The following is a 27,102-nucleotide window of genomic DNA, read 5'->3' on the forward strand; positions in this document are numbered from 1 at the left end:
AAAAGAAACATGAAACACCATGTAAAGAAACTCAAACATCATCCATCTACAAGTGCTCTGAAACCCAATTTCTGCAAACATAGCTTTGATACCTTCACAGTTTTAGTCTTCCCTGATAATTGTATTTGACAGAAATTCCTTTAGAAGTCAAAAATAAACCTATTACTAAGCGCATTTGCTACAAGGGGGAGAAAAATGGGAGCTGTTACCAAGCTGCTCCTTTTGCTTTCATATTTTTACACAAGTGCTTCTCTCTCTAAATTTGTGCAGATGTCTGGACCTCAGCTTTTGTTGTACAGTTTTGTTTCCCCAACCTGCCACAGAACAGAGGATTCTGCATTTCCCACCACTGGAATCATTCCAAATTTCAGAAATCTGAGAAGAAATATCATCCCCCTCCCCCACTTTCAAATGATAGCTTTATAGTTACTCTCCTGGATTAGTGCTTTAATTCATGTCCTAGGGGAATACTTACAGACAACTGTCAGTGCAAGGGGCACCCTGAGCTTAGTTTTGTTTAGCTCTGTCATCTCCTCCCTAAAAACCTTGAGCCTGTACATTTGTTATCATCTGGAAAAAAAGTTGTGACAGCCATCATTAAAGATATACTCTAGAGAAGCTTCAAAGGAAAGGCAAACTTTACTGGCTTTTCTTTTCCCTTGCTCTACAGACTCTCCTGATGGAATTTAACAGAGGTTAATTTATTCTGCTTGTGGATTCTCTGCCTACTGTTTCTTTGATTCTCTGCAACAAATTTGCAGTCATAAAATGTTTGAATTTGGCCTCTAGCCAGAATCTGACAAGGTTTCCCCAGGTAATTTTTTTTCCTCTCCATTTAGTTGATTAGTATACTGAACAACACTATTTGTCTACACAAAAACACACACAAAAAACCCAAACACATAAAAAAATATAAGCCCTGAGAGGCACTAGTACACTTTTTTCAAGCAAGCCACTAAAGTAACTGTAACAAACATCATTCTATATATTGAAGTTGAGTTGCACTGAGGGAGTTGGTCATGCGAGACACATATTATCAGTATGTGAATCAATGGACAATTTTATGTTGGCCTCCTGCTTTATGATGCTGATTTGGAAGCCACCAAGGCTAGCTGTCTTTGGCCATTAAGGAGAGGCACGTTTATGACCCCCTGGGCCACAAAAATCAGCTGTCACTCCACCAAAAGCACACTCTGACAGAGCTGCATTGTGCAGGGAGAACCTCAAATTCTCTTATTACTTTTTTGCCACAACTCAGTTGGCCACAGTTTATACATGGATTTCAGTAACTGCATTTTTTGGACACCATAGCATTTAAATGGCAATACTGGTCTTCGAGAAGAAATATAAAGTGATATTTTCCCCTTCTTAATGTTTTCCCTTATGTATACAGAGTCCATAAAATGCGAATGTACACCGTGGAAAGAAATGCTCAAGTGAAGTCAACTGCTCTGTAAAATATTCGTAATGGTTTAGCAGAAATCCTCGTTGATGAGTGCCTTAGGATGTAGGCCCTCGGCAGCATCCAGTATTTCCTGAGAAAGCACAGAGGGGAAAAATTCTAGAGATGTTATTTAATTCTTAAAATGACATTTTTCTCTATAACTAAGTTTCCCTAGTGATTAGAAAGCAATGCAAAACTCTAACTTGAATAGGCCTGTCTCACTGCCTGAAATTTTTAGTTCTGTAGAATATACTGCAATATCCATTTTTTGTTAAAATTACTGGAGGCAGATGGAGACACATTAAAGTCCACAGTTCTGCATCAGATAGAGCTAGTTTTGTCTAAGAGGCCACCTGAGTATTAATGCAATTCACCCTTTACACGTTTTAGTCCTAGATACAGGAGATTGTTCAGACTATGCTAATCTGATTGCAAATAAGAGTTTAAATATGTTTCATATACTCTACTTCTGTTATGTATAACCTTTGGTTGTCTTGAGTAGCTTCTCAGAATATAATTTTTAATTCTGCTTTATATCAACAGTATGCAAACAGCTAATGGCACTCCACAGTCAGCTAGTTCAATTCAGGACTGTTCGTCTGCCATTTGCCTTGTTCTGATAACAGCAGTTTTCTTTCACTTGAAATGCTACATGCCATTCTTTTTGGGCCAGCAAAATCAAACTTAGTTTTCCACTTCTATAATGATTTGTGTCACTGCTCATTGCCCTTTAAGTTCAATAGTCCAGTCAGATTCCCACCCACAGCTAAGATGTGCTTTGCTGTATTTGCTCTGGCTTTGCTGTAGCTGTGTTGTGATACATGGCATCAAATATATCAAAATATTTCCAAGTATAATGGATTGCAAACATCAGGTAAGAGTTAGTACAGGAATACAGAGTCATGACATCAGCTGAATATGGGGAAACTACAATCTGCTATCAGTGGGTTGGCAAGAAGATGACTATGAGTATGTCTCTTCACAGATGAAAAACAAACACCCTTCAATGTCAAGTTTGCTGTTACGTGGAAGCCTGCCAGTATTTAATGCTATGATCACTAATTTTTGACCCTCTACATTTGATTTCCTATTTGTTCTTACTCTCAGAGAAAACGCAATTAGCTTTTTTCCCAAACTATGAGGACAAAAGGCAAAGACTCACATTTTAACAAGCTGATGCCCAACAGCCAAATGGTAGTGAAATCACCTCTGCTTGAATTTAGTCTAGTTTTGTCACATTTCACTGTTTGATTAATGACTGAAAGGAAATAGGTACAAATACATACATGGAGAACTCTACTTTAAAAAAAAAAAAAATACACAAAACCGCCACAAACACCTCTTAAACCATTGCTTTTGTTCTCTTCATCAAGCATTCCAAAGGAAAAACAATCACCAAAATACATATCATGACGGTGTTATAGTCACAAGAAAAGGAAATAGATGCTCCTGATCTTTCATTTTGAAGTCTGAACCCAGTCCACAGTATCTGAGATTTAAAAGCAAAAAAACATTGCACACTTTTCCTAGGGCTTTCTTAAAAGTAGTGGTATGAAATCAGAATTAAATTTTCTTTAGAAACCACAGAAAGTGCATGCATAAACAGCAACTTAAGCATGAACCGTTAGTCAGAATTACATATCATGCATAAAATGGAAAATTTGAAAGTGAAATAGAATGCAGTAAGATTTAATTACGAATAAATTAAAGCATTACAACCACTCTTAATACAGCTCTTTCCTACCACTTTCAGTAGGAAAGCAAGAAGTAACTGTTACCTGCAAAACTGCTGAATTAATCTAACTATTGTAGAAATATAGAGAGGCTATTTTTCTGTGTATAAAATTTACTGTGCACATCCTTTACTTTTTTTTCTCCTGTCCCTCACCCCACCCCATTATTTTACTTCTACTGCTCTCTGAGATCCTTTTGTGCAATTTTCCCAGCAGGCATCAAGGGCAATCCTCTGGCTGGAGAGCTGCCCCCCACGAGTGGTGGGGCAGGAGGACCTTCAGCTGTGCAAACTGAAGCTGTAGATCTCCAGCAGTTTCAGAAACTTCATCCGTCTTTCTCTGTAGAGCTCTCCTGCGGTCTGAGATTTAACTTGTACACATATATCTGTGCTGCAGTATTTCACTATGTGCTACCTCCTCATAGTCCTATGAAAAGTCAGTGTTTTCTGGAAAGGTAATGATGGCTAGTATTCCTCCTTGGGAAAAGAACGTATTCTCTGGGTTTTGGCTACTCGAAATAATTTAAGGAAATCAGTAGGTACATATACAACCCAACTATGCCAAAATAGGATGCTGAAAGCACATCTGATGGAAAAGCCATCCTTGTTGCTACAATATGCATATGCTCTGAAAACTTCAGTGAACTTTGAGGCCATGCAGGGTCTCTATTGCCTGAGTAGTGACTGGTAGGCAATTCTTAAAACTCTGATTAAACAATTTATTAGCACCAGCAAACTTCCTGTTAACTACTGAGGGATAAACTCGAAGCATTTATTTCAGTTAGGATAAGTAACCCAATATTTGTCCTAGCTTTCAGAAGAATTTATGTTAACTGGACACAACAGCTTTTTGTTTCAATCATTAACTGGACAGATAAGATTATTCTTCATCATTGTGACTCAGAGATTTCCTGCTAGCTGAAGCAAAGGAGACAATCATATTCACATCCATTCAAGCTATGATCATGATGTGAACAGCTGATCATTCCCAACTTCCAGTCTCCATAGGGAAGTATATATAGTATTATTCAATATGTATATCTGCAATATTTAACATGTCACTGGTGAGCCACAAGAGCATTTAAAAAATACAGAAGCCAATGATGAATCTTTTTATTGTTGTTATTCCCAATTTTCCCTAAAGCTACTTTAGGTTAAAGAACCTTGATTTCACATTTACTATGCCTTTTTTAGTGTGTAAAACACATCAGATATCCCAAGACACAAAAATTTATTTCTTGGAACTTCATTTTGCCATACTATGATTGTGAAAACTGTGCTGCTCAGGCTCGTGTTTAGTCATTAGTTCTTATTTAAACATTTAAAATGTCTAATAAATGGATCACTTTGAACTAGCTGAAGAGCAGTAGCCACATCAAAAATTCAGTAAAACTACTTTATTTCTGAACCAGAACTCCCACAGGCAACATTAAAAATATTAATTCCAAGTACACTAATTTGGAATAACTTTTGTTGGGTATCCATGGAAATATGCTTTTAACATACACATGAAATATCACTACAGCTCAATGCATCTGTTCTTGGAAGTCCACAAGACCCATACTTTAAATCGTTCTATTCAAAACCAGGCTGTGTTGCTTATAACACTGCCTGGAGTTTATGTGTGGTTACGCCACAATTGCAAAGGCAATACAGGATTCAAATTTAGAATGAATGGAACAGGCTGCCCAGGGAAATTACACAAACTTTGAATAAAGGTTAGACAAGCATCCATCAAAAGGGATGGAAAAGTTGATGTTACTTTGGCTTCTTAATTTTCCTCTCAGCCCCATTTCCTGAAACCCCTGGATAGACTTCTAGCACTAACCTTAGAAAAAAGGATGATTTATTTAACAGGTATTTACATATCTAAGATGGGAGCACTTAGTATGATTGATGCTAAAAGTTACCCAAATCAGATTATTTCATAGTATTTTGCATTTTAGCAGTCCTTAATTAAACAACTCTAGTTTAATTCAGCACAATGCTGTTTGGGTGTCTTTGGGACTCCTAATCTTGCCCCTCAAGAATTTTTTTTATTATAGTTAACAGTAGATTTGCTTTCAAAGGTTTCAATAATTCTAACATCATCTACAATAATAGTCCTGTTACAAATGCACCATCTCTTTCCACCGCAACGTACAAAAGTAAATAATCTTGTTCTTTAAGCAGGTCAACAAGAAAGCATATGCATGAACTTTCTGAAATTCTGCCATGTTGGTGGGAGGTTAATATATGCCTACTCCATTAGCAGGCTGAAATGCACCATTTGTGTTAGATACAGCAATTGTTTATGATTCTAGCTTCAGCTATTTGCACTGATGCTTAAACTCACTGGGCTGATGTAGTTTAGAACATGCTAGGGAATAGCACATCCCTCTCCATCTGTTCATTTTGACCACAAAATTAGATCAACTAAAATAAAAGTAATAAAGAAATCTAGAAGGAAGTATGTTGGAAAAATATGAACAAGGCAGGAGCAGAAACGTTAAAGTAGCATTTTTCATTAGAGCAACAACTGAATTCTTTCTTCAGTTGCAGACACAAAAGCATAACCACATTCCCCTTTTGCTCAGAAAGCTGTTATGTCATACTTTAGAAATCTGGCTGACCTGCCCTCTACTTGTCCTTCTCAGTGCTTCCTATGACCACTAATTTGGTGAATGTACTGCAGTAGTATTAATTGAGAGAGATTTAAGAGCTGGGGACTAGCTTGCTCTATGGTAAACTCCCTGCTTGTCACTGTTATAGCAGAGATCACTGGTTCCCATGCACATGGTCTAGGACAACTCCTGTGTCCAGTCTCTGGCCAAACAGGGATCAGTGTGGGTGGCGGCACAGCTCCTGCTATCAGAGCGGGGACAACAAGCATCATCTGCTGTCAACACGCATGCAACCACTGACAAGCCACCGTGAGTCATCACATGTGTTTCATTGCTGCTTTTAGCACTCCTGCAGTCTGCTGCCAATTATATGCTACATTTAAAAGGTTCAGTCGTCCTGCTGCATGGGAACAGAAACCTGGAGTCCTCATTTTAGGGCACTGAAGCAACCATGGTCTCAGCGTAGCCAGCCACCAAGTTTTGCCAAGCCTGGCTGCTGCTCCCTAGCACAGTCAGTCTGTTTTCAGCTTGTTTCTCCTCTCTGGAAAGTCACAGGTGCTTTGCCAACCACACACAGATACTCCAAAACAACAGTACTGTCATAAAAAGCCTGTTAATTGTACCAAATGCTCCTTCTAGGCAACATGGAGAGCAACACCTCAGTGGAAAGGGGGTCTGTGAAAGCCCACCTGCAGGGTCAGAAACAAATGTAAGCAAGAGAAAGAAAGATTGTCACCTGCCATTAGTAAGTAGTAGTAGAAATAAAATTTCAGTATGTGTTTTGAAAGAGCAGCCACAGCAGGAACACTCCTTTGATGCTAAAGATTATCAGCTTAAAGTATAAAAGAAAAATTTGGTTCAAACTCTTCTACACGTGTGAGCAATAATGAACATGACTCACAGAGGCCTGATTCAAGTGCAGCTCCACTGAAGCAGCACCAGCCGTGGTCAGGGCAGGGTCAGCCTGGGACCAGCCTGCACAGAGCATTGCCTCAGGGGACATGGTGGCACCAGTGCCACCCACCCTCACTCCGGAGGGCAGAAAGGTGGAGTGACAGCACAACTCTCTATGCACAGGATTCCCATGCCAGTGCAGAAAACCTGGTGACATCTCCTCGGTCAACTTCAGTGGCAGAGAATACTGCTCTGTTTTGGAGGAGCTCTACTCAGTCCCATGAAATATTTTGGTAACAGCTGAGAAGCCAATTGTGTGGATCTGGAGAATCCAATATTGTGAGAAATATCCCATTAATATCAACAACAGGTACTCAAGACCTCAGCAGCCAATACCCTGTTTCCCCGAAAATAAGATCTACCCCTAAAATAAGCCCTAGTATGATTTTTCAGGATGCTCAAAATATAAGCCCTACTCCCAAAATAAACCCTAGCTACAGTTCATTAAAAAGTCAATTCAAATGGTGTCCAGGCAGCTATACATGTAAAAAAGTAATAAGTTTTGGAGGAAAAATTAATATAAGACCCTGTCTTATTTTCAGGGAAACAGTGTACATATGGCACCCCAGCGTTCACGTAACCAAAGAGCAGGAAAAGCCCTGGAAGAGTTGGTACTGGGAACATTACAACAGGCGAAATTGCCCATCATAAAAAGCTGAACAGGATTGACACAAGTGTTCCTGTACCAAAATGGGTAAAGATTATTTTTCCTTTATCTGCCCCAAATACCCCATGGGTGTGCTACACATGAATCATCTCTCTAATCAATTTATCTTCTTATTCCAGATGGGAAACCTCACACCTTAACTTCAAAACTATAATTTTATTGGTCTTGCACACCATTGGTTTTCCATCAGACCACAGATCAACCACCTGTCCACTCCAGCATACATTGTTCTGGGATTTTGTCTTGTTTAGATGCACTTTTTTTTTTGTTTTCCTCCAGAAATTCGAAACCTTTCTTTTAGATTTTTTTTTCAACTGTGTTTAAGTAGTTAGTGATTTGTTTAGCCCTGGCTGTAAAGCCTAACAAGCAATTAAACAGAATTCTGCACTCTCTGCTTTTGTCAACAAGCTTTATGCATAGATATTTTTAATAAAAAATAGTAATTAATTTGAATTATACTGAAAGAAGTTTAATCTAAGGAAAAATCCACACACTCTAGCAAAATACAGAAAAGCTCCAGGGCAGATTATGCAGAGATACTGTCAGGGACCTCTGACAACTTTCTAATGAGCAGCTCCAGTATTAGTGGGAACACCACATCCAGCTCTTATAATCAGTTGCTAAAGTAATGATGGTTTCAATCACCCTGATGAAGTTGATGACAATGATTAAACCAGCTACTTAAGACATCTTCTTGATTAAAGTGATATTTAATCCATAAATCATGAAATTCATTCCTGTTTGTCTACATGACATATCTTTTATAAAAGTCAGGTGAGAAATTTTTGTCTCCAGTGACAAACCCCTTTTCAGTTCTTCCCATTTACTTGCATACATGCAATGAGGTAGACTTTGCCCACATAAGAAACAAGGTATTTGACAATTGACAAGCACTTCGCTAATGCCATTTCCTACAGACAACAGCAGCCCAGTATTTTACAATTCTAGTAATACAAACAAAGAGAAATTCAGCCTTTGGCATTGTGAATTTTGGACTCTGGGCAATCTCATCAACTTGAAATTTGCAGTAAGTCATCATTTTAGCTTTCCATCATCAACCAGATAAAATAAATGACTTAGGATTTCTAGCACCTAAAAGAAATCTACTACATACTAATAGTGAACACTTTCTTCCTCTTCTCAAATAGGCATGTAATTACCCCAGTGCGATTATGCAGGGGAACAAAGGAATACTAATATGTTAGGGTATCTTCAGCTATTGCTTTGACAGTGCTTGTTGAAATTCCCTCTATGCACAGTTATCCCTTCCCAGTATTTTAAGACATTAGTAGAAACAATAAATTTCAGCAGAAGGGTGCTAAACCAAAGGGCTTCAAGTAATATTTGGCTTGTAATTACTTCAAGGCTATTGTAGCCATATAAAAATACTAACTTCTTGAGGAACAGACTTAATAGCCCAGTACAGTAACATAATTAGTGATAGCTTTCTAAGAAAGATTAATCCATTTAAATCGTGGAGAGGAAAAGCTGTATGTTAGAGAATTTAATCTATATTGGCTCAGTTAACTAGATAGGAATAAAAGGTTCATTTGATCTGAAATCAAAAGTTACATCTCTATATCTTGCTGCTCTACATTTACAGTAAACATTATCACCAATAAATCTATAAAGACTGTTCAATTCAAACTGAGAAAGCTCCCAGAGCAAGTCACATCCTATGGAGATTAAGATGTTACATCCAAAGGTAAAAATATAGACTGTTAACAAAGAGTAACAACCAAAGAGCACCTGATCTCTGCAGTGCTCTGGAAAGCTCACAGATCAAGCACAGCTCAGAGGGAAAGGCAAGATCGCCCCCTTCTCCCAATTGTTCTGCTACCTGCAAGGATTGTCAAATACCTGCAGCCATGCATTCCCACCAACCTCGGTCATGTGTTATGCACTGCATTGGTTTCGCATGTCCCTTACGCTGCTGGCTGTAAAGAGAACAACTGATGTCCATAAACAGCAGTTTGTCCTAAAACTCTTACGTGTCAAATTACTGCTAAAACCTCAGCTCAGCAGTGATTTCACAAGTGATCTCAGCAGGTGAGTCCCCACACCCTGGCACCTCCCAGGAAGGTCTCAGAAGCTTATCTGCCACTCCTGCACAGATACATCCATCCAGTGAAGCTTTCTGGCTATCAGGACCAGCCTTGGCCCTGTAGATTTCCTGGAGATTTGGCCAAAACCATAATTGCCTTTTTAAAAAAATATTTTTTTTAAGAAAAAAAGAAAGTCCTGAATAACTGTCATGTCTGCTACCCCGGTATAAATCACAGCCTAGAATAGCAGCACTATTTTTAGAAGAATAGAAGCAAACTATTAGGCATGACACAGAAAGAGAAGTAGAGCATGATAAACATAGGAGAAACCTTGAGAAGGACAACTAGAGACTTTATACAATAATTTATACAGAATTTTCTGAATGAAAAGAGAAATAGTGGGAAGATACTGCTATAAATCAGAGATGCTGGAGTGGAGGAAGTCAGGCATATGTAATGCATGCAGTACTCAGTCTGACTTCGGATACAGTATTAATAGTTTTTTCTTTTAGCCTGGAGATGGTATGCAAGCTTTTTAAAAACTTGTGTTTTCCCTAAGTTAGCTCCTAAAAGTAAATCCCTGTAACTTTATCTGGCCTGACTTCAGGAGAAAAAGTAGAGGAGATAACTAAACAACTTTTTTTCTAGCAATAATAGGTTCCCCCCCTCCCACCCCCAACCACTTTGATTCCTTAAAAAGAAATCAACTCTGCCAGAAAACATCACCTTTATAATGGGGATAAATCAATCTACTTCATCCACCAAACCTAGCTCAAGCCATTTGTCTGACTGATGAGTTAGGAGGTACAGCTGTGGGTCAAGAATACCCAGCCACCAAACATCACAGGCTTTATCTGCAAATCTCTCTCTGGTATTGTTGTCATGTGATTATGCTGAGGAAAAAAAATATATATATTTGTAGCCACCTCTTTTTTCTGATAGATAATTGCCAAGAGAAAAACAAGGAATCCTATTTTCAGAGTAGATTCCCTGACCTAGTTTTGCAAGGTAGCTCCCCTTCATTGACCTACATCTGTCTGTTGGGCTTATATCCATCTGAATATGGAGAAGGTTCACAGAGAGGATCTTCTTCAGTTGCTTATTAACTCTTGACACACAGCTCTCCCCAAATCTGTCTAGAGCATAGGTGAGACCCACCCTTTCCCCAGGCCTTGGCTTCCTCTGATTCCTCTGCTACAAACTGCCAGAGCCTCCAAAAAGCCAGCCTCCTCCTTGCATCTTTGTGCCTGGGTACATCCTACTGTAACAATGCTTATAAATAATGCAATTAAAAGAAAGTAAGCAAGAAAACAGCTACAATTCAGAAAGGACCAAACTCAGAATTTTGCAAGTGGTTGCTTTTTTGCTGCCTGCCCACCTATAATTTTGTACCTTGCTGTACTGGAGGAGAATAATAAAACAAGCTCTTCTACTCAAGATGAGAAAGCATCTACAATCCATATACATAAATGCAGTATTTTAAGTAGTATTAAATTAGTAACAAACCCTTCATTTTACAGAGCAGAATTACTCCTGAAACCAAATAGCTTCACGATTATCTTTGCTCCTTCAGCTGTGCTAGAGTGGAGACATTTTGCAAGTAACTAAAGCACTTCACTGTGATCTGCACTTGCATATGCTCACCACATTCTAGCAAAAAAGATGCTTACAATAAGATTTATTCTTATTTTGCATAGTACCAGCAATATTCCTATCAACATTTTGCTAGGAATTAACTGCAGTGTTTGCCATTAGCGGTAGATATAACTTCAAATATAGCTTGAGAATGACTTGTTAGCATTTTTAACAGCTTGCTATGGACCTGTGAAGAGTACAAATTAAAGTATTTCAATGGTTTGAAAAAAGTTTTTGTTCTGCAGATGACTGCCTAAGCAAAGTGGTTCGAGATATTAGGATACAGATTGTCACAGGAAATTTCTAAAGCTGTATAATAGATGCTGTAAGCCTTGCATCAGAAAGCACTCATAATTAATGTGTCTTTAGCATCAGCAAACGGCATTCTATAAGTACATCAAACTTCAAGCAAGTGTCAAACATGACTCTTAATGGGAATTTTATGAGCCATTCTCATTGCGTTCTTGTTTCTTACACTTTAAGCTGTACCCTTGAAATTTAGCATTGTTTCAAAGCTGGCATAGTTCCTCACCACATAGGTGACTTTACTGAACGGCTGAACAGAATGCGGCCCCTATTGTGGCATAAACCATGCTCTAAATAAGCTTTAGATTTTTCCATTTTGGAAAGCAGAAGACAAGAAAATCACAATTTACCCTTGGGTGAAAAGGAAAACAAAAGGGATACTTCATTACCAAGCAGGTACATTTTTTGAAACAATCGACCATAGCTCCAAACAGACTGAAAGCTTTAAGATAAAGCTATAGGACTATTGTACTTTAATTCCTTAATCCCTGCTCAGCCTAATAAACTCAGTTACTATGCTATAGAACAAGTAAAATAACTACTACAGAAAATATCCAGCACAAACTGAAGATTGAAAAAAACCCCAACAAAACAACAAAATTGTTTCCTAACACAAACATTTCCTCAGCAACAGCACACTTAAGAAACAAACATGCTAGACTCATACCTCCAGAATTGCCACCAGTCAGCAAAACAGAACCCTTCAGATTCAGGTACAATAAGGGGAAAGATCTCAATGTGTAGCCACTGGTGGGAGTACGGGGGGAAAGGGTGTCCTCAGTGATTTCAGCTGTGACTGCAAACCAGGGGAACAGCTTCATCTAACTCAGGCGTGTGGGTCACCTGTGGGTGGGAGCCTGCCCCAGGGCAGCGTTGTACTCTCCCCTAAACCTCTCCTTAGCCCTGGGCAAAAGGAAAAACCTTATTAGACAAATGCTTTTCAGCATCAAACTCATCCAAGTGCCTGTGTGCAGAGGATGATGTGCCTGGAAGAGTAAAACATTTTCCTGATATTTTGTAAATTTGGTGTATTCAAAAGCACTTGGACTAACCACACTAAAGTAAGGCAGATTTCAAGCAAAAAACACACGTTAGGAGAAGCTAAATGATAGATTCAGACAGATATTCTGAGCTACACACACAAAAAAACCAAAAAGCCCCAGTGTTATCTAGGAAAGCGGTGGCCAGGGGTGTCGGCGGAGCTGGGGAGCACCTACTGACCCCCCCAACCCCCAGTCCTTGCCCGGGAGCAGGCTGGGCCTCGGCTGGCATTTGAGGAGCTCGGTGCTCTGTGAGCAGGGCCGGTGGCAACAGGGAGCCGCAGCGATGAGGGCTTCACCCGGGGCCTACCTGGTGTCGAGAAGAGAGGCTTTTCTGGAGGCAGTTGAGCAGAAAGTCTCTTTGGGGTTTGGATGATGAATAAGCTTGTCATGGAGTGGTTCAGCACAAAAATTGCTAGGGGTGCGCATGGAAACACGACCCTGGGCACGGGGGAAAGGGAGGGACATCCACGCAAGGCGCTGGGAGCTGCGAGGAGGAGTGGGCGCCGTGTCCCCTGTGGCTGCCCCGGCGGGGGGGCCCTGGCAGGTGCCCACCCCAGCATGGTGCCCTGGGTGGGTGACACGGATTTCACCCTGTCCCCACGGCTGCTGCTGGGACTGCTAGATCTGTTCCACTGTGTTCAGGTGGGAAGTCATTTTGCAAAGAACTTGTGCTTCTTTTTGCAGGGACTCCAGAATAACGGATATTGCCACCTCAGCCTCTCTTCTCAGTTGATCCTCCCTGCAAATGCGTTATTTTGGACATTTCAGCCTTTTTACCTTGTCCATTTAGACTGAGAGGCTTCCAGGTGAGACTGGAAGGACTGGCTTCAGCAGCAGAAGACTTGGACTTTCCAGGCAGGTGCCGCTGTGTGTGCCGAGATGCCAGAGACCCTGAGCCTTGTTGTCTCAAACTCCAGCTAACCCCAGCTGATCTTCCCACCAGTGAGGCTGAATGAAGAAAGCTTTTGTCCTCTGTCAGATTAGCCTCGTCCTTCTTTGCAGCTTTGCTAACAAATGAGACCTCTGCTTCGAGAGAGAGAGATCACAGCAGGAGCACACCACTTCAGTACGGAAAAAGGACTGACTTCAATAACACAATGGCATTAAGTAGAGAAATGATACTGTTCAGCTTTACTTACATGTATGGTAAACCAATCTGTGTGTTGCAAGTATAAAAACAAGTCAAAATACAGATTGATTCTGAAATAAGTTGGTTTTTTTTTTTTATCCTTTAAAACCATGGACAGGAATATACAGCTCCGCAAAAATGGAGGCCAAACATTTCAAACCAAAACATTTCCTGGGATGCTGCATGACAGTTTTTCTAAGGTTGTTTCAGCTACACTCAGTCTAAAAACAGCTTCCATTTCCAGTTAAAGTCATTGTGGTACACATTGAACACTCCTTGAAGCACAATCTTTGTGACAGGCACTATGATTATTTTTCTTCTGTTTTTATTTCTGTTTTTACCAGTAAAAAAATAAACATGGTTGAAAATAAACACCTTTTCTCCCCTTTCTTCAATGTATTTAAGTGGATATTTCCTCCAGCTATTTGGATGAATAAACTTTCAGTTGGAGCATTCATTTCTGTGCTATAAAAAAAGTTTGTGTATGTAGTGTTGCATATATATTATTCAGAAGCCCCAAATCCAACACAAGTGTTTATTAGTGATTTTATTGACAGCAGAATCAATTTTGTTGATATTTTAGTTGTCTTATTTCAGTGAATGGTTCAAGACTTTGACCTGCTGAAAAGGTTTCACAAGATTCATCCTATGCATTGAGAACACTCAGACTTCATGTCCACATTAGGTGCCACTTCATGCATAGCTACACATTGGTTTTAAGGTAAACATAATTTTATGTAACATGGAAAGGATCTAGTGTTCAATCAAGGAAAGCATGAAATCAGGTGTAACTCTACAATACAAATTCATCTGTTTAAAAGAAGCCTGACTCTACTTGATTAGTGCTCAGCAAAAAGTCTGAAATATTGGATTTGTGACCGTTAAGACTAGTTCTGGGAGCCAGTCATTACACTTTTAATTTTGGACAGCTTGAAGTCCTTATTGAGTAAACAGTGAGGACTGAAACTATTTAACCAATAAATCAGGCACATGATTTGCAAAGGCAACTTTTCCTTTTCAGTTATTCCAGCTATTCCAGCTGTACAGGTCACAGTGAACAAACCACTTTTCCATCACCTTCATTCCATTTTTAAGTGCTTTGAATATGAGGATTTGCTCTGGGTCGCAACGGCAGCTGGTGAGAGAGCAGTGCAGGGCACTGCCTGGCCTTCTCTCGGCTAATTAAGGAAAATGGGCAAAGTGCTGTTACCCAGATTCTGCCCACAAGGACGGAAAGTTGCCCATGAGCTATAGTACCTTCCCAGAGCATGGGCATTCAGACAGTGATGTGTTCTCGTTAGTGTCTAAAGCCAACTACAGACATCTTGACATTAATGTAGGTGCAAGACTACTTCTGCTTACTGGAGAAATCAAAACGAAAATCACAATGTTTTTGCCCATCTATACAGGGTTACAGTGGAGCCTTTTTTTTACAGGACTGTGATTCGTAGGGTTTTTTTCCAAGTCACCCTTTTATCTCAGTCCTGGGAGAGTTGTTCATTTTTAGCTTAGGAGGCCTTCCCTACTGTGAAACCTGGTGTCAATTCCTGGCCCGACAACAGGGCTGAGTCTGCAGGATGCTCCCTCACAGCCCAGAGCGCTGCCTGTGAGGCTGAGGGCAGGACTGGTTTACTCTGCTTGCCGGAAAGTGATGTGGGGCTTGGTGGGACACCCACACCTCTGGCAATGGGGTGTCACTGCCGCCTGTGTAATAGAAATGTCGTTGGTCAAATGAAACTGAGATGGAGGTTAAGGAGAGTGGTAGATGCTGTCCTGAGCGCTCTGGAAGTCCATCCTGAGATAATACAAACCAATGACAATTTAAAATACACTACCAATTTATATACATCACAGCCTGCAAACAAGCGCGATCGAACCATAGAGGGTCATTTTAGCATTACCAGTCTGTGCGAATATTAGTGGAACTACCTGGAAAGGTTTTTGGTAATTAGCCCTTACTTATGCCGTTGTCTCCTCTGCAGAGAAAGCAGAACACAACTCTTGCCTTATCTTCGATTAATGTTTTAAGTGTTTTTAGGTACAGGTTTCTTCAGAAGAAAGACAGACTAGATAAGCACACACATGAACAACATCTTCTCGGAACAACCCTCTCCTGCCAGAGTATCAGTTCCTCCACTGAGGTCAGAATTTTAAAGACTTTGTCTCCTGAGCTGCTTTGGAAAAAACCCTAACATCTTTAGCTGAGATGAAAATGCAGGCAGGCTGAATTTGCTTTCACTGCTTCCCTATACAACATAGAAGGGACATAGAAAATTATGTTTAAAATATAGCTTTGTTAAATAAAACTGATAATGTGAAAGATCATCCTGGCAGCTGATCCTTGAATCTGAATGCATATGAATGCTGCAGAACAAGTATGGAGAGTTTTGCTTGTACATATCCATGATTTTGGACTGCAAGACCCAGCCTCGATCTGTAGAGGTGGAGGACCTCACACCACCGTCAGAACTGAAGCTGAGTGATCACAACCAGTTACTCTAGCAAAGACAAATCAATGATGACAACTTTAAGACTTCGGAAGCAGCTTCACCTCTGAAATAATCAAGGAGAATATGCAATGAAATATAAAAAATGTTAGTTGGAATCAAACTGCTTTCATGCTGTTCTGAAATGACCCTGATGGGCAGAGGGATTTCTGCTCAGGTTGCTCCAGCTCAGGCAGTGGGAACTAACGAGTCAGGTCAAACCATGAGCCAGAGGCTCAGAAACTGTAAATCAGCACCTCTGCTGGCACTCTGTATAACCTGACAGCAACTGAGAATAGGTTTCTTCAATTTTTATTTCCTATTCTTTCATTTGGATTTAATGAGGGGAGCCATTGCAGATGTCAGTGCTGACACTTGCCTTTCGGTGCAGCCGCTGGTGGAGGAGTTGCAGCCACCCCGGGGCTCAGGGCGGGCCAGTGTTGGAGGGGAGCAGAGGTGAGCGCTGCGGAGGTGGAAACCTGGGGTTTGTTTCAGTCAGCTCAACTGCTGAGCCACCATAAATATCTTCCTCTGGGAGCTGCATTCCCTTCACAGTAACTGTGCTTTCAGTGAAACAGCTGCCACTTGCACAACACCAGAGTCTGACCTGAAAGTTTTATGTAGTCTATTTTTTCTTCGCAAATATATTAGTTTTATTTACCTTTCCATGTAAAACCCAAAGCTGCCGTTGATGTGCACAGAAATCTCCAGCATTTTATGGGCAATTCAATACGTAAAAGAACTAACTTCAACACACTTTCAGAGAATGGGTAGAATGGTTTGCGTTGGAAGGGACCTTTAAAGGTCATCTAGTCCAACCCGCCTGCAATGAGCAGGGAAATCTTCAACTGGATCAGGAGGGAAACATGAAACACAGATCTTAACCATGCCCTGTTATTGTGATGTAAATCTAAATATTTGTAATTTAGATTTGTATAATATTTTTAAAAAATAGTTAATAGAAGCATTTCAAGTACAAATGGTTTAAAATAAAATCACAGAAGAAATTTTACTTTTTTTTGCGGGGGGGAAGTGTCTGTTTCCAAAACTCAACACTTGAAAGATGTGCCATAGCCAGGAGAAGCTCCCTACCCTCTTCTCCAGAAGAAGTTCACAGTGAGCATCTTGCTGGGGTGTTGAGGGTGGTAATATTTCTGCTAGCTGCTGTTTCCCCCATCGAGAACAGTCAAAATCTCAGCTATTTCTAGGACATTCAAGTTCAGCAGATGGCTCTGATCTTGGTATCGATGGGTAGATTTTTGAAAAAAAGTCGTGGAGTATTCAGACTTCTTTTTTTGGGCATACTCATTCTTTCCTGGAAGAGATCAGAGATATCTAAAGCAAATGAGTTTCATTTGAGTCAGAAAGCCAAAGCGAAACCTATACTGCATTTCTGTCCTGCTTATGCTGAGGTATGTGATACTTCCCTCAGCTCTGTACAGGAGTAAGCTTTGAGTTATAAAAGAGACATTGTCCTAATGCATTGTCAAGCAAGTGAAACTCTAAGCTTGAATTCCTTAAAAAAGGGCTTAGACGTATAACTGGCATGACTTGTTAACTGGCCTCACTGAGCCTTCTTTCATTTCACTGATGCATCTCAATGATGCATCTCAGCTGCTACTGTTTATTCCAGAAAAACGCAAGGAATTATCATCTTCTTTTAGACATATTTGAATATTAATTACTCTTTGTGTTCTATTCTTGTATTATTAGCTTCCAAATATTTACACAGCTGAAAGCTCTCATTCCATATTCCTTCAAAGCAACATGTATATTAAAACAATATTTGCCATATAACTCCTAATTTTATGAATTTTGGCATTATTTATATTACATAATTTAATGCAGTGCATGTCAGAGGTCTTAACCTTTGGAAACATTTTAGTATTAAGTGGCAGAAAGTTGCATCTGAAGCTGTAGCTCCGGACACTTCAGATCACTTCTGGTCTTTGGTACTCTGAAAGAAGTTAGAGGCTTCTTGTCTGAAATCTCACAGTACTTCCCAGTTCTGGGCAGGAGAACTCAAAGAGAGCAGCTGACCTGGAGACTGGAAACGTTGATACCAGCAGATATGAAGGAATGGCAGGAAAGTGCTGTGCAGCACAAGCTGCAAAAATCCTTCTTCAAGGGAAAGGTCCCCCGTTAGGTCTACCCAAAGCAGGCAAATGTAAGCATACAACATTTTGAAGGTTTTAGGCCTTACATTTACTCAGTGGATGCAGCCAGTGTCATAAAAGTTAGGCTGTAAATTATACTCTTGATTTTTAGGGTAAGGTACAATCAAACATGAATAAATATGCTGAAGCATTGCAAACTCAGTGATGTCAGTAAAACCAGAGTAAGCATAAGACAGCCCAGAAGTGTGCCATGCAATGGAAGAGCAAGGAATAACGGCGAGTGTATTAATGCTCAGTCACTACAGTGATGTGGTACAAAACATGGTCACTGTTAAGGAAAAAAAATATCGCATGTAGGTCTCCTGATGGTGTTACAGAATATATTACTAAAAGCTACAGTACAAATACAGTATTTCCATGCCACTTACATCTGTTATATCCTGTACTTCATTTACATTCTTCAGTTATCAATAAACTCCGTTATAGCTATAAAACGTTATAGTTCCTCATAGAAAAAAAAATAGGTTGTCTTGCCGTATTTTTTGTTTATCTGGAAAGTTTCACAAGAATAGCCATGTGGGGTGCTAGGAAATCACTCCTTGTTTACAGGACTGTTGACCAAAGAGAAGACTGCTAAATGTTTTAAAGAAAGTGTCAATGCAGCCTGTCAGTGTCGTGTGACTGCTCTGTCCCTACAGCAGGCATTGAAAACTGTGCTCTAATAATAAAGAATCAAAATGTAATCACTTTTGTTCCAAGAGAGAGTACAAGCATTATGGATTTGGAAATTTCTGACCCTTTTAGTTTTCTCAAATACTACCAACATAGTCATTAATAAATTCAGGTAGTTTAAGTTTTTGACAGTGTCAACAGATGAATAGATTGGTTATTTAGTATTAAGATGAATGCACTTTTACTCTCTACAGCAGACATTGCAGACAACTGTGATCTCCTCCACTACAGTTTTCCCCAGTTCTGGGCTACAGCAATGGCTTTCCACTGCCATTAATATATTCTGTGACTGTATTTCTTGCAAGAAAATACCAATTTCTATGGCCCAATCCAGTAATTGCTATGTAATAAAAATAAAATTAAAAACCCCCTTCTTAATAATTTACTGCTGTTGTAGCTATTTCATTTATATCTCATGTACGAACTCTGCTATTTAGAATACAAACCTCCTGTTTGATATGGTGATTTGGAAGAGCAAAGTCTAAAACCTGAAAACTGTGTATCACAGTTGTTTTCATGTGACTAGATATCAAAACAAAGGGAGAATAATCTCACTATGAACTTACAGTAATAATGCAATACAAAAAGAAAAAAGTTTGCATCACCTTATATTTTCAGCAAGAAGTGTATTATGCCATTAACCATTTTTTAATGTCATTTAGATAAAATCTTGTTCTCTTTGAGGAATTCTACCAGTCCAGCATCTGGACCACAAAAAGGGACAAAGATAGCTTTTAAGACTATGTGTCAGACAATACAGACAGTGGGATCACTGATGTGCTGGGCTGTTGAAATAAAATTAAAAAAAAACCCAAAACCACAAAACAACAAACCAAACAACAAAAAGGCTGAAAAATCTATACTAATTTTTTTTTCCACAATTTGCTTGAAGGTAAGCATTTTAAATTAATGCAAATAATTCACTTCATATAAGCACATTGTTTTCCCAATTGAAAAAAACAGTTTATAGGGAGATTCAATTTTATTGAAAGGCAATAGATATTTATGCCATTTTCAAAACCAGTTTTTATTCCAGGTCTGCTTCTTCAAGCTTTAATTTTATTTACTGCAGCTAGGACTTTGGAAGAGTTCCTCTTTGGTATTCACTTTCACAATACATTGTAAGAGTAAGAAATGTTCAAGTAATGCCCAAAATTAGACTAAAGGAAGCTGGGGATGAATGGGGAAAACTCCAAATGTTTCCCTACTTACATGAGAAGTACACATGTATTAACTAGTTGAACATTTGGATTCAGGAGCACATCCAGCACATGCCTGGTCATAAGCACATGCCATCTCCTCATTATTTTTTCAAAATATAAACCTAAAGCTGTAGGATTTTGGTAAATAACATTGGAATTAGCCACATGGTCTTTACATTCATTGCTGTTAGAGCCTGGTCAAGTGATATTCAGCCCTTGTAAAAGAGAGACTTGAGAAACCAATCACTCAGCCACCAAACCTTGCCCTGTATTCTGGTGAGGGTATTCACACACTGATACGAGCATGATTTTCGTAAGCGAAATGAAAGTAGCTCCCTAAATCAGTGTAGAAGTCCTTACATCTCATGGTAGACTACTATGTGACACTGAATCGGGCATCAAATAGATGTGGGAAACAATCCTCTATTAATATAAACTGCCATTACTTCATTGACTACATCAGCTGAGAGTGTGGCTAGATACGAAAAACATTCTGAAGAGCTCTTTTTTGGGGATGTGTTTGTTGATCCTGCAAGAATTAAAATATTTCAGCTTTGGGTCATGGATGTAGTGAAACGTTTTTCAGTGGTTAATGCTATGAAATGTGCCCATAGTCACCTACAATTCCTATTTCAAATGCTGAGATCATTCTACTGACTGATTTTTTCTTTAGGGTTGTTTTGAAGAAATTCTACAGAGAAAAAAAGTAAATCCGGATATACACCTCTCAAAATTCTTCTCCACAGTATTATGCTGAAGAGACAGAGGCTTTCTCAGTTCATTTCAGAGAAAGTTTGATTTATTTAATTAGCTGTTCTCCCAGTTTACTCGAGTGTAATGCTGCGTGTGTGAATTTTCACACTAGACTACACTTGAACTTCATAGGTCAGATATAAATTTTAATTATGTTACAGGTAAATGACCGAGTTCAGACCCTCTTTTAGGGGGATTACAGTCTGTTTCCAAGGCTAGGAACAGATATAATTTTAGGAATGAACTTCATTTTGCACCGACTCGCATCCCTGCTGATCCACTGAGTTCAATGGGACCAAAGGGGTCAAAAGTAAAGCAACATTTAGCCTACCATTTTGGCTGTTCAACTCCAACTTTCTTTCGTGTCCTCTATATAATTAATAGCCAGACCTCAGAGAAAATGTTGTCACATTCACCATAAAACAGGAAGGTCCATGGAGGAAAACAGTTGCATTACAGAAACTCACAAATGACATTAAGGCTACCTAATTTGATGTTTTCAAACCTTTTTCTTTTCATCTGCAAACAATGACAGTTTCAATAGAATCTGAAGCGATACTCTTAACAAAGAATACACTAGTCTGTCATATGGTTAATATTAATGTCTCTCTATTCAAGCATGCTGAAAACTGAATAGAACAGTTAACATATAACAGTCACACATCCTTTGCTGAGTACAAGATCACATCTGTAATACGAACTGAAGATATCCTCACCATTTCAAACCTTCATCTACCATTCAGACAAACATTTCATTCTCTTAAATACATTGCTCTTCCTCTCTTTCTGGGTCTTTTGGCAGTGCTGACTGAACACATTCTCGCCATAAAGGCATTGCTTATGATATGGTTCTTTCTTCAACAGAAATCTTATCGTGTGTTTCCAATACATTGCCAAAGGTTAATTTGCAGTTTGGAAGGATTTGGGGTGAGAAGGCCTTACACCTGGATTGAAAAAAAATTATTTTGAAACATCTGTTCAGCCACACTTCTGCACTTTGTTGCAGTGAGACCATCTCTTGGTGAAATTAATAGTGAACAATTAATTAATTGTGATCACACTTCACAAATTATTGAATCAGAGCTTTATACAGTAGCCAGTTTTTATATTACAGGCATGTTCATGGGGCTTATGTACAGACACAAGCTCACTTTGCTCATGTCCTGAGCTGGCTGATTGTAAATAGTGTTGACAGAAAAGTCACACAACTGTAGGGATGCGAAGCTGAGCCCCACTTAATACACCTCATCTTTCAGAGGGATTATTGGATGTGGGCCTGGGGCTGTACCCATGGCCACCAGCTCAGCTCATGCACAGTGAGATTGCGTCCAGCCACAACAGACTGTAGAAACGCATCAGGGTGAGACCACTCCTCACGGCTACCCCACCTTGCTGCTACAACAAAAGCTCTATGTCTTTGAAGAGGGGAATCTGAATGAGGTATGCTACATCCTGTGGCATAAAGCATCGTTTGCCCTCAAATATATTTTTATTGAAAACACACAGCAAAGATTACAGCCATAGAAAGTTCTGTAAACAAGACAGTTTCATCAATGATATCTTAAAAAAACAAAACCACAAAAGAAACCCAAAATAAGACTTGCAGAATGAAGACTTGTGAATCGTATTTTTTTTTTACTGTCTTAACAAAAAAAATGACATACACCTTCAGCATTTCTTTTCCAATTTACTTGACAGAGGTTAAAATATTGCTTTATTCTGACTCAACATACAACAGCACTGTGTGATCGACTGTGCTATTTTGGGAAGTCTTGAGACTTGTGAACTGGAAAGTCTGGGGCACATTAATAAATTTAACAATTAGTTTGCTGCAAAGGAATACTTTAATACATTCTGCAGATACCGTAATTTTTAAAAATCAATCTTCTGACATTAACCAGGGAGGGCTATTTAGTAATTATTTATTATAGTTGATTTTCTTATTCCCCACAAATAGGCAGATATTTTAATACTAAAGTAAGACGGTAATGTGTGTGTCACTGAACTCAATTCGTAGCATTATTGGCATATTATGTTAAAATTTATGGGGGAAAAAAGGACTCCAAAGAAAGAAAATGCAAAAAATGCTTATAATGTGATTGAGATACAGCAACCAGGAAATGGCATTTCTTCTCTAAGGCCTTGGTCCCCTGCAGGGAATGATTTGGTGAAAACCATCTGCTCTTATATTGCCCCATTAGAATCAGATCTGTGCATGCTTGTGGGTCTGCCCATACCGAACCATCTGCAGTGTTGAAGCTTTAAAGTTCACAAACCTAAGCCACAATTACTTAAAGTGACTGAGGAACTGAAAGCAGGAACAAATTAGGGCAGTGTGGACACTTATCAGCTGGATTTTTACCATACTGGATCTCCCTGACTATTCTCTGAACAACCCATAATAAAAAATAAGTTTAAAAAAATACACACACACTCAGAAGTGCTCCTTGAGAGCTTACAAATGCCTTCAAAGTATAACAGTGCAGGAATGTTGAGGAGTCAGTAACGAACAACCCAAACCAAAAACGGAACCCAAATGTGTCACAATACACACTTCTGCACTTTCTCTTGTTCTTCCTCACTCTCTATCAAGGCAGCTCTGATAGGCAAAGCTCAGAGAATGGAGCAGCTGCAGGCTCGTGACCACTGCATCTCTGCAGACCCTAATCCCACTCCACAATTAGCCAAACTCAAAGCTCCTAAATGTTTCCATCGACTTTCCTGGGCTGACTGACACATTAAAGTAAGGTCAAGAGTTAAGCATCTGGCTCAATTCAGGGATTTATTATCATTCCACAGTAGGTACCAGACCTTGGAAGTAGACACCTGCATGCCTCTTTCCACGGTCTGAACCTGGAACCAAAAGGAGAGGGGGAGAGGGGACCGGGTATGTGCTGGTGTAACAGGACTTGCTCCTCAGGGTCTGAATCCCTGGCCAGTTCTGCCCTGAAACCAGAAATGAATCTAAGAATGTTCTTGGGCTTTACTGAAAAAAAGGATGCATAGCCTAAGCCTTCGGACAGCCGAACAGGACCGCAGTACAATGCTCTGTAACTGAAACTGTATGTGTAATCCTGCCTAGAAAGCACCTGATGTACGCTTTACCCCTCCTGGAACTTTTCCCTTAAAAAAATATTTTGTTAAAAAACACTATGATATGAGGGCGATTGACTATTTGGTTTCTTCTAAGTAGATGCTCTTAAATTAATGCATATAAATAATTTGTATTTAATCTCCTCCCTTCCTGTTTAGCAAAGCATCGAATGCACAGATCTTGTTTCCCCTCCCACAACCCCCACACAAAGTCACTTGGTCAATACTGAGTCTCTTTGCGTTTTGCTTTTTAAGACAAATTGTGCCTCTCGCTCTGACTTGGCCATGGGGCTCATGGGCAGAAAGGCTGTGTTTTCGCTCACGCTGCTCTCTGCTTCTACGCTTGCCAGTTCATAGTCCTCCGACCTCCTCGCATCCGTCAGAATCCGAATTTGCTCCTGCACAGTTTCTAGCAATATTTTCACTTCATGTTGTTCTGCTATAAGACAATTACTGACTGGGGAACTCACATTGACAAGTTCAGCTGAATAGGAGTTTTTGCACCATTTGATGCCTGTTACTTCAGAAACATTTTGCATTTGCATGCAGGCTTCGTCCAAGCCCACAGATGGGATGATGGGAACCGAGTTGGCCCTTGAAGATGAATAGCCGACCAAGTCCTTCTGATCCACGTTATTAAAATAAGGGGTTGTCTCTCTTGAAGGCAGTTGCATATTTATTGAAGTATTCTGAGGAGTTTTTAAACCACTGGACAAACACCTGGAAAGAATAAAAAGAAGTTTCTGTTGTACATCAAGCAGTCAGATGCAACCAGCAGCAGGAACGCTGTGCGAGATGCAGTGAACTGTGCTGAAGAGACACCTGTCCTTTTTCTCTCGCATTAGGAGGACTTGGTAATAGTGTGGCCCTGGGGAAAACAACAGACTGTGGAGACCTGGGTTTGATTCTCAGATCTGCTGGTGGCAAACTGCTGCTTTCTTCTCTGTTTCATTTTTCTCACCAGTATATCAGAATAACGACAATTCCTTTTAAAAATATTTCAGCTGTAATACTGTATTACAACTCATTGTGTTTGAATTTAAATTTGAAATTCCATTCTACGTTACTAACTGGGGCTTTCTTCAGTATCGGAACTCACAATGTCAAATGGCTATTTTAGGAAAATACTTTAGAAAGGTGCAGAAAAACAGAACTTTAAATGAAATATGGTTGTGTAGTCTTTATTTACATGTAAATGATTGTCTATGCTCCCTTTCAAACAAGTAGAGCACTTAAGTGCAGTGTACCTCTGAATGTTGGCCTGATTTGTTTTCATCTGGAATAGATCTAATACATTGGGCTCGAGAAATTGCCTGTGTTTTCCTGATATTGTAAACCTGTGTTTCACAAAAAATACTTTATCCTCCATTAATACGCATCATAGGATGATTTCTTTATTGTGAGGCAACTTTGGTGAATTTTTATCAACATTTCCATTTTGTTTCAAAGCCAAATTCATTATTCTGATCAGAAAGTCTTTTCACTATAGGAAGTACTTAAAAAAACAGAAATGGAAAGTATACTAAATATAAAATAAAGGAAACAATGACAAAAAAAAAGATGTTTCCCATCTGTAAGTGGTATCACTGGAAATTTGGTGCTCTTAGAATGCTATATCTGCTAATCGTGGTTGTCAAGGACCATAGACATCACCTCAGTACTGGAACATATTTTATTTATAATCAGCTTTGTGATCATATCACTATTTAATCCATAGATGAGGAAAGCAACATTTAGATCTGGTGTGGAAACAGGTGCTTTAAGCTCTAACTTGAAGGGTATTTTTCAGAAAGCTGCTTAGGCCTGCTGGACTTCACTAGGGATAGTCTTCTGCACATATGTGCTTTGCTGCTTTTTGGCATTAGCAGAAAGAGAGCAAAGGAAAAGAAAGTGAAGTGCATGAAACAGCCGTAGTCCAATATTAGCGCACAACGCTAATTAACTGGAAAGGCTTCCTTTGGCCCCATCCTCCTGGCAAGCTGTCAGACAGCAGAGAAAGGAGGAGATATCTTTAGGCTCATTTCCAGCAGGGCACTGCTGACTTGTAATTAACTCATCTGTGGCGGTACCGTGTTTGTACAACTGTTTGACACATTAACCTGTACATGTGCAGGCATGCAGCTCTGTGCAGCCCCTCTACCAAAACTCTCCAGGCATCCCCAAAAGACCAGAAAACATAGCGGGGAGCCCTGCGATAAGGAGGTGTTGTGATCTTTGCTGCTCTCTGATGGAAAGAGATACTGCTTTGGGAAGTCGGACCCGGGGGAATAATATAGCAAGCAGCTTTTTTGGATATGTGATAGAACTTCTTGTACATGCTATACAGCTGCATTTATGCTTTTTATATCTGAGCCAGCTGAGACTCAGCTTTTGGTCAATTACATTTGCACTATGCTTAAACACTTCTAGCTGCTTAGGGAGGGCATTTTTAGAACAGTTTTCAAGAATTGGTATGAACTAATACTGATCAGGGAGATTATTCCCGAGGGAGGACAATCAAAAAAAATAAACGAAAACAAAACAGTGCAGACCTTTGGGTTGTGCCCATTCTTGTTTCCTTTGCTTATTATATAATTGTTCAAACGACTATAGCTGGAGAGATCGCATCAGTTGCATTATTCCCTTTTTTGGTAATTCAGGCCCTAAATATATTCTGGGCTGCACCCTGAAAACAAAGGGAGTGAATGTTTTTAATGAATTTCACATGCAATGGATGTATTATATGGATGATATATAAGCAAAACCAAGAAAAAGACTGAATTAAAATGAGTGTGGTGAGAAAACAGTAACATTTGCCAATTTCATAATAGATATTCAATTATTCTTGGTATTTTGAAAACTAATTGGCAGCAACAATAACATGTAAAGCAATGCCTGGCATATTTCCACAATATTTTTGAAGTACAGACAGACACACCAATTTTATGCCAGAATTACATGTTTCTGCCCTGTGCTCACAGTGCTTTCAAAGGAGGACTGAGGATGAATTAAAGCACATACACTGTGTGCAATAGACAAGGTATTCAACTAGCAGGGATATTACACCTAGACCAGGTGAGACCCAGCTTTCGGTTAATTACAAACTGATTCATGAATCTACTTGTGACACCAGACTGCTGCTGTTTTCAACAGACTGAGACTAAGACCTATAACTGCAGAAT

The 27,102-nt window shown here is 39.5% G+C and overlaps 1 protein-coding gene across 1 annotated transcript in view; it reads right to left on the bottom strand.

The window, feature by feature from the left end:
• Positions 1-24,153: 24,153 nt before the first annotated feature.
• The window catches only part of NRG3 (neuregulin 3), a 391,269-nt gene continuing 388,320 nt past the window's right edge, over positions 24,154-27,102 (bottom strand). The window contains exon 9 of the mRNA XM_065639250.1: positions 24,154-24,661. Coding sequence (XP_065495322.1) covers positions 24,154-24,661 — 508 coding nt within the window. The remainder of the gene's footprint in view (positions 24,662-27,102) is intronic.

This window comes from Caloenas nicobarica, chromosome 7, assembly GCF_036013445.1.
Source record: "Caloenas nicobarica isolate bCalNic1 chromosome 7, bCalNic1.hap1, whole genome shotgun sequence".
Taxonomy (NCBI): Eukaryota; Metazoa; Chordata; class Aves; order Columbiformes; family Columbidae; genus Caloenas; species Caloenas nicobarica.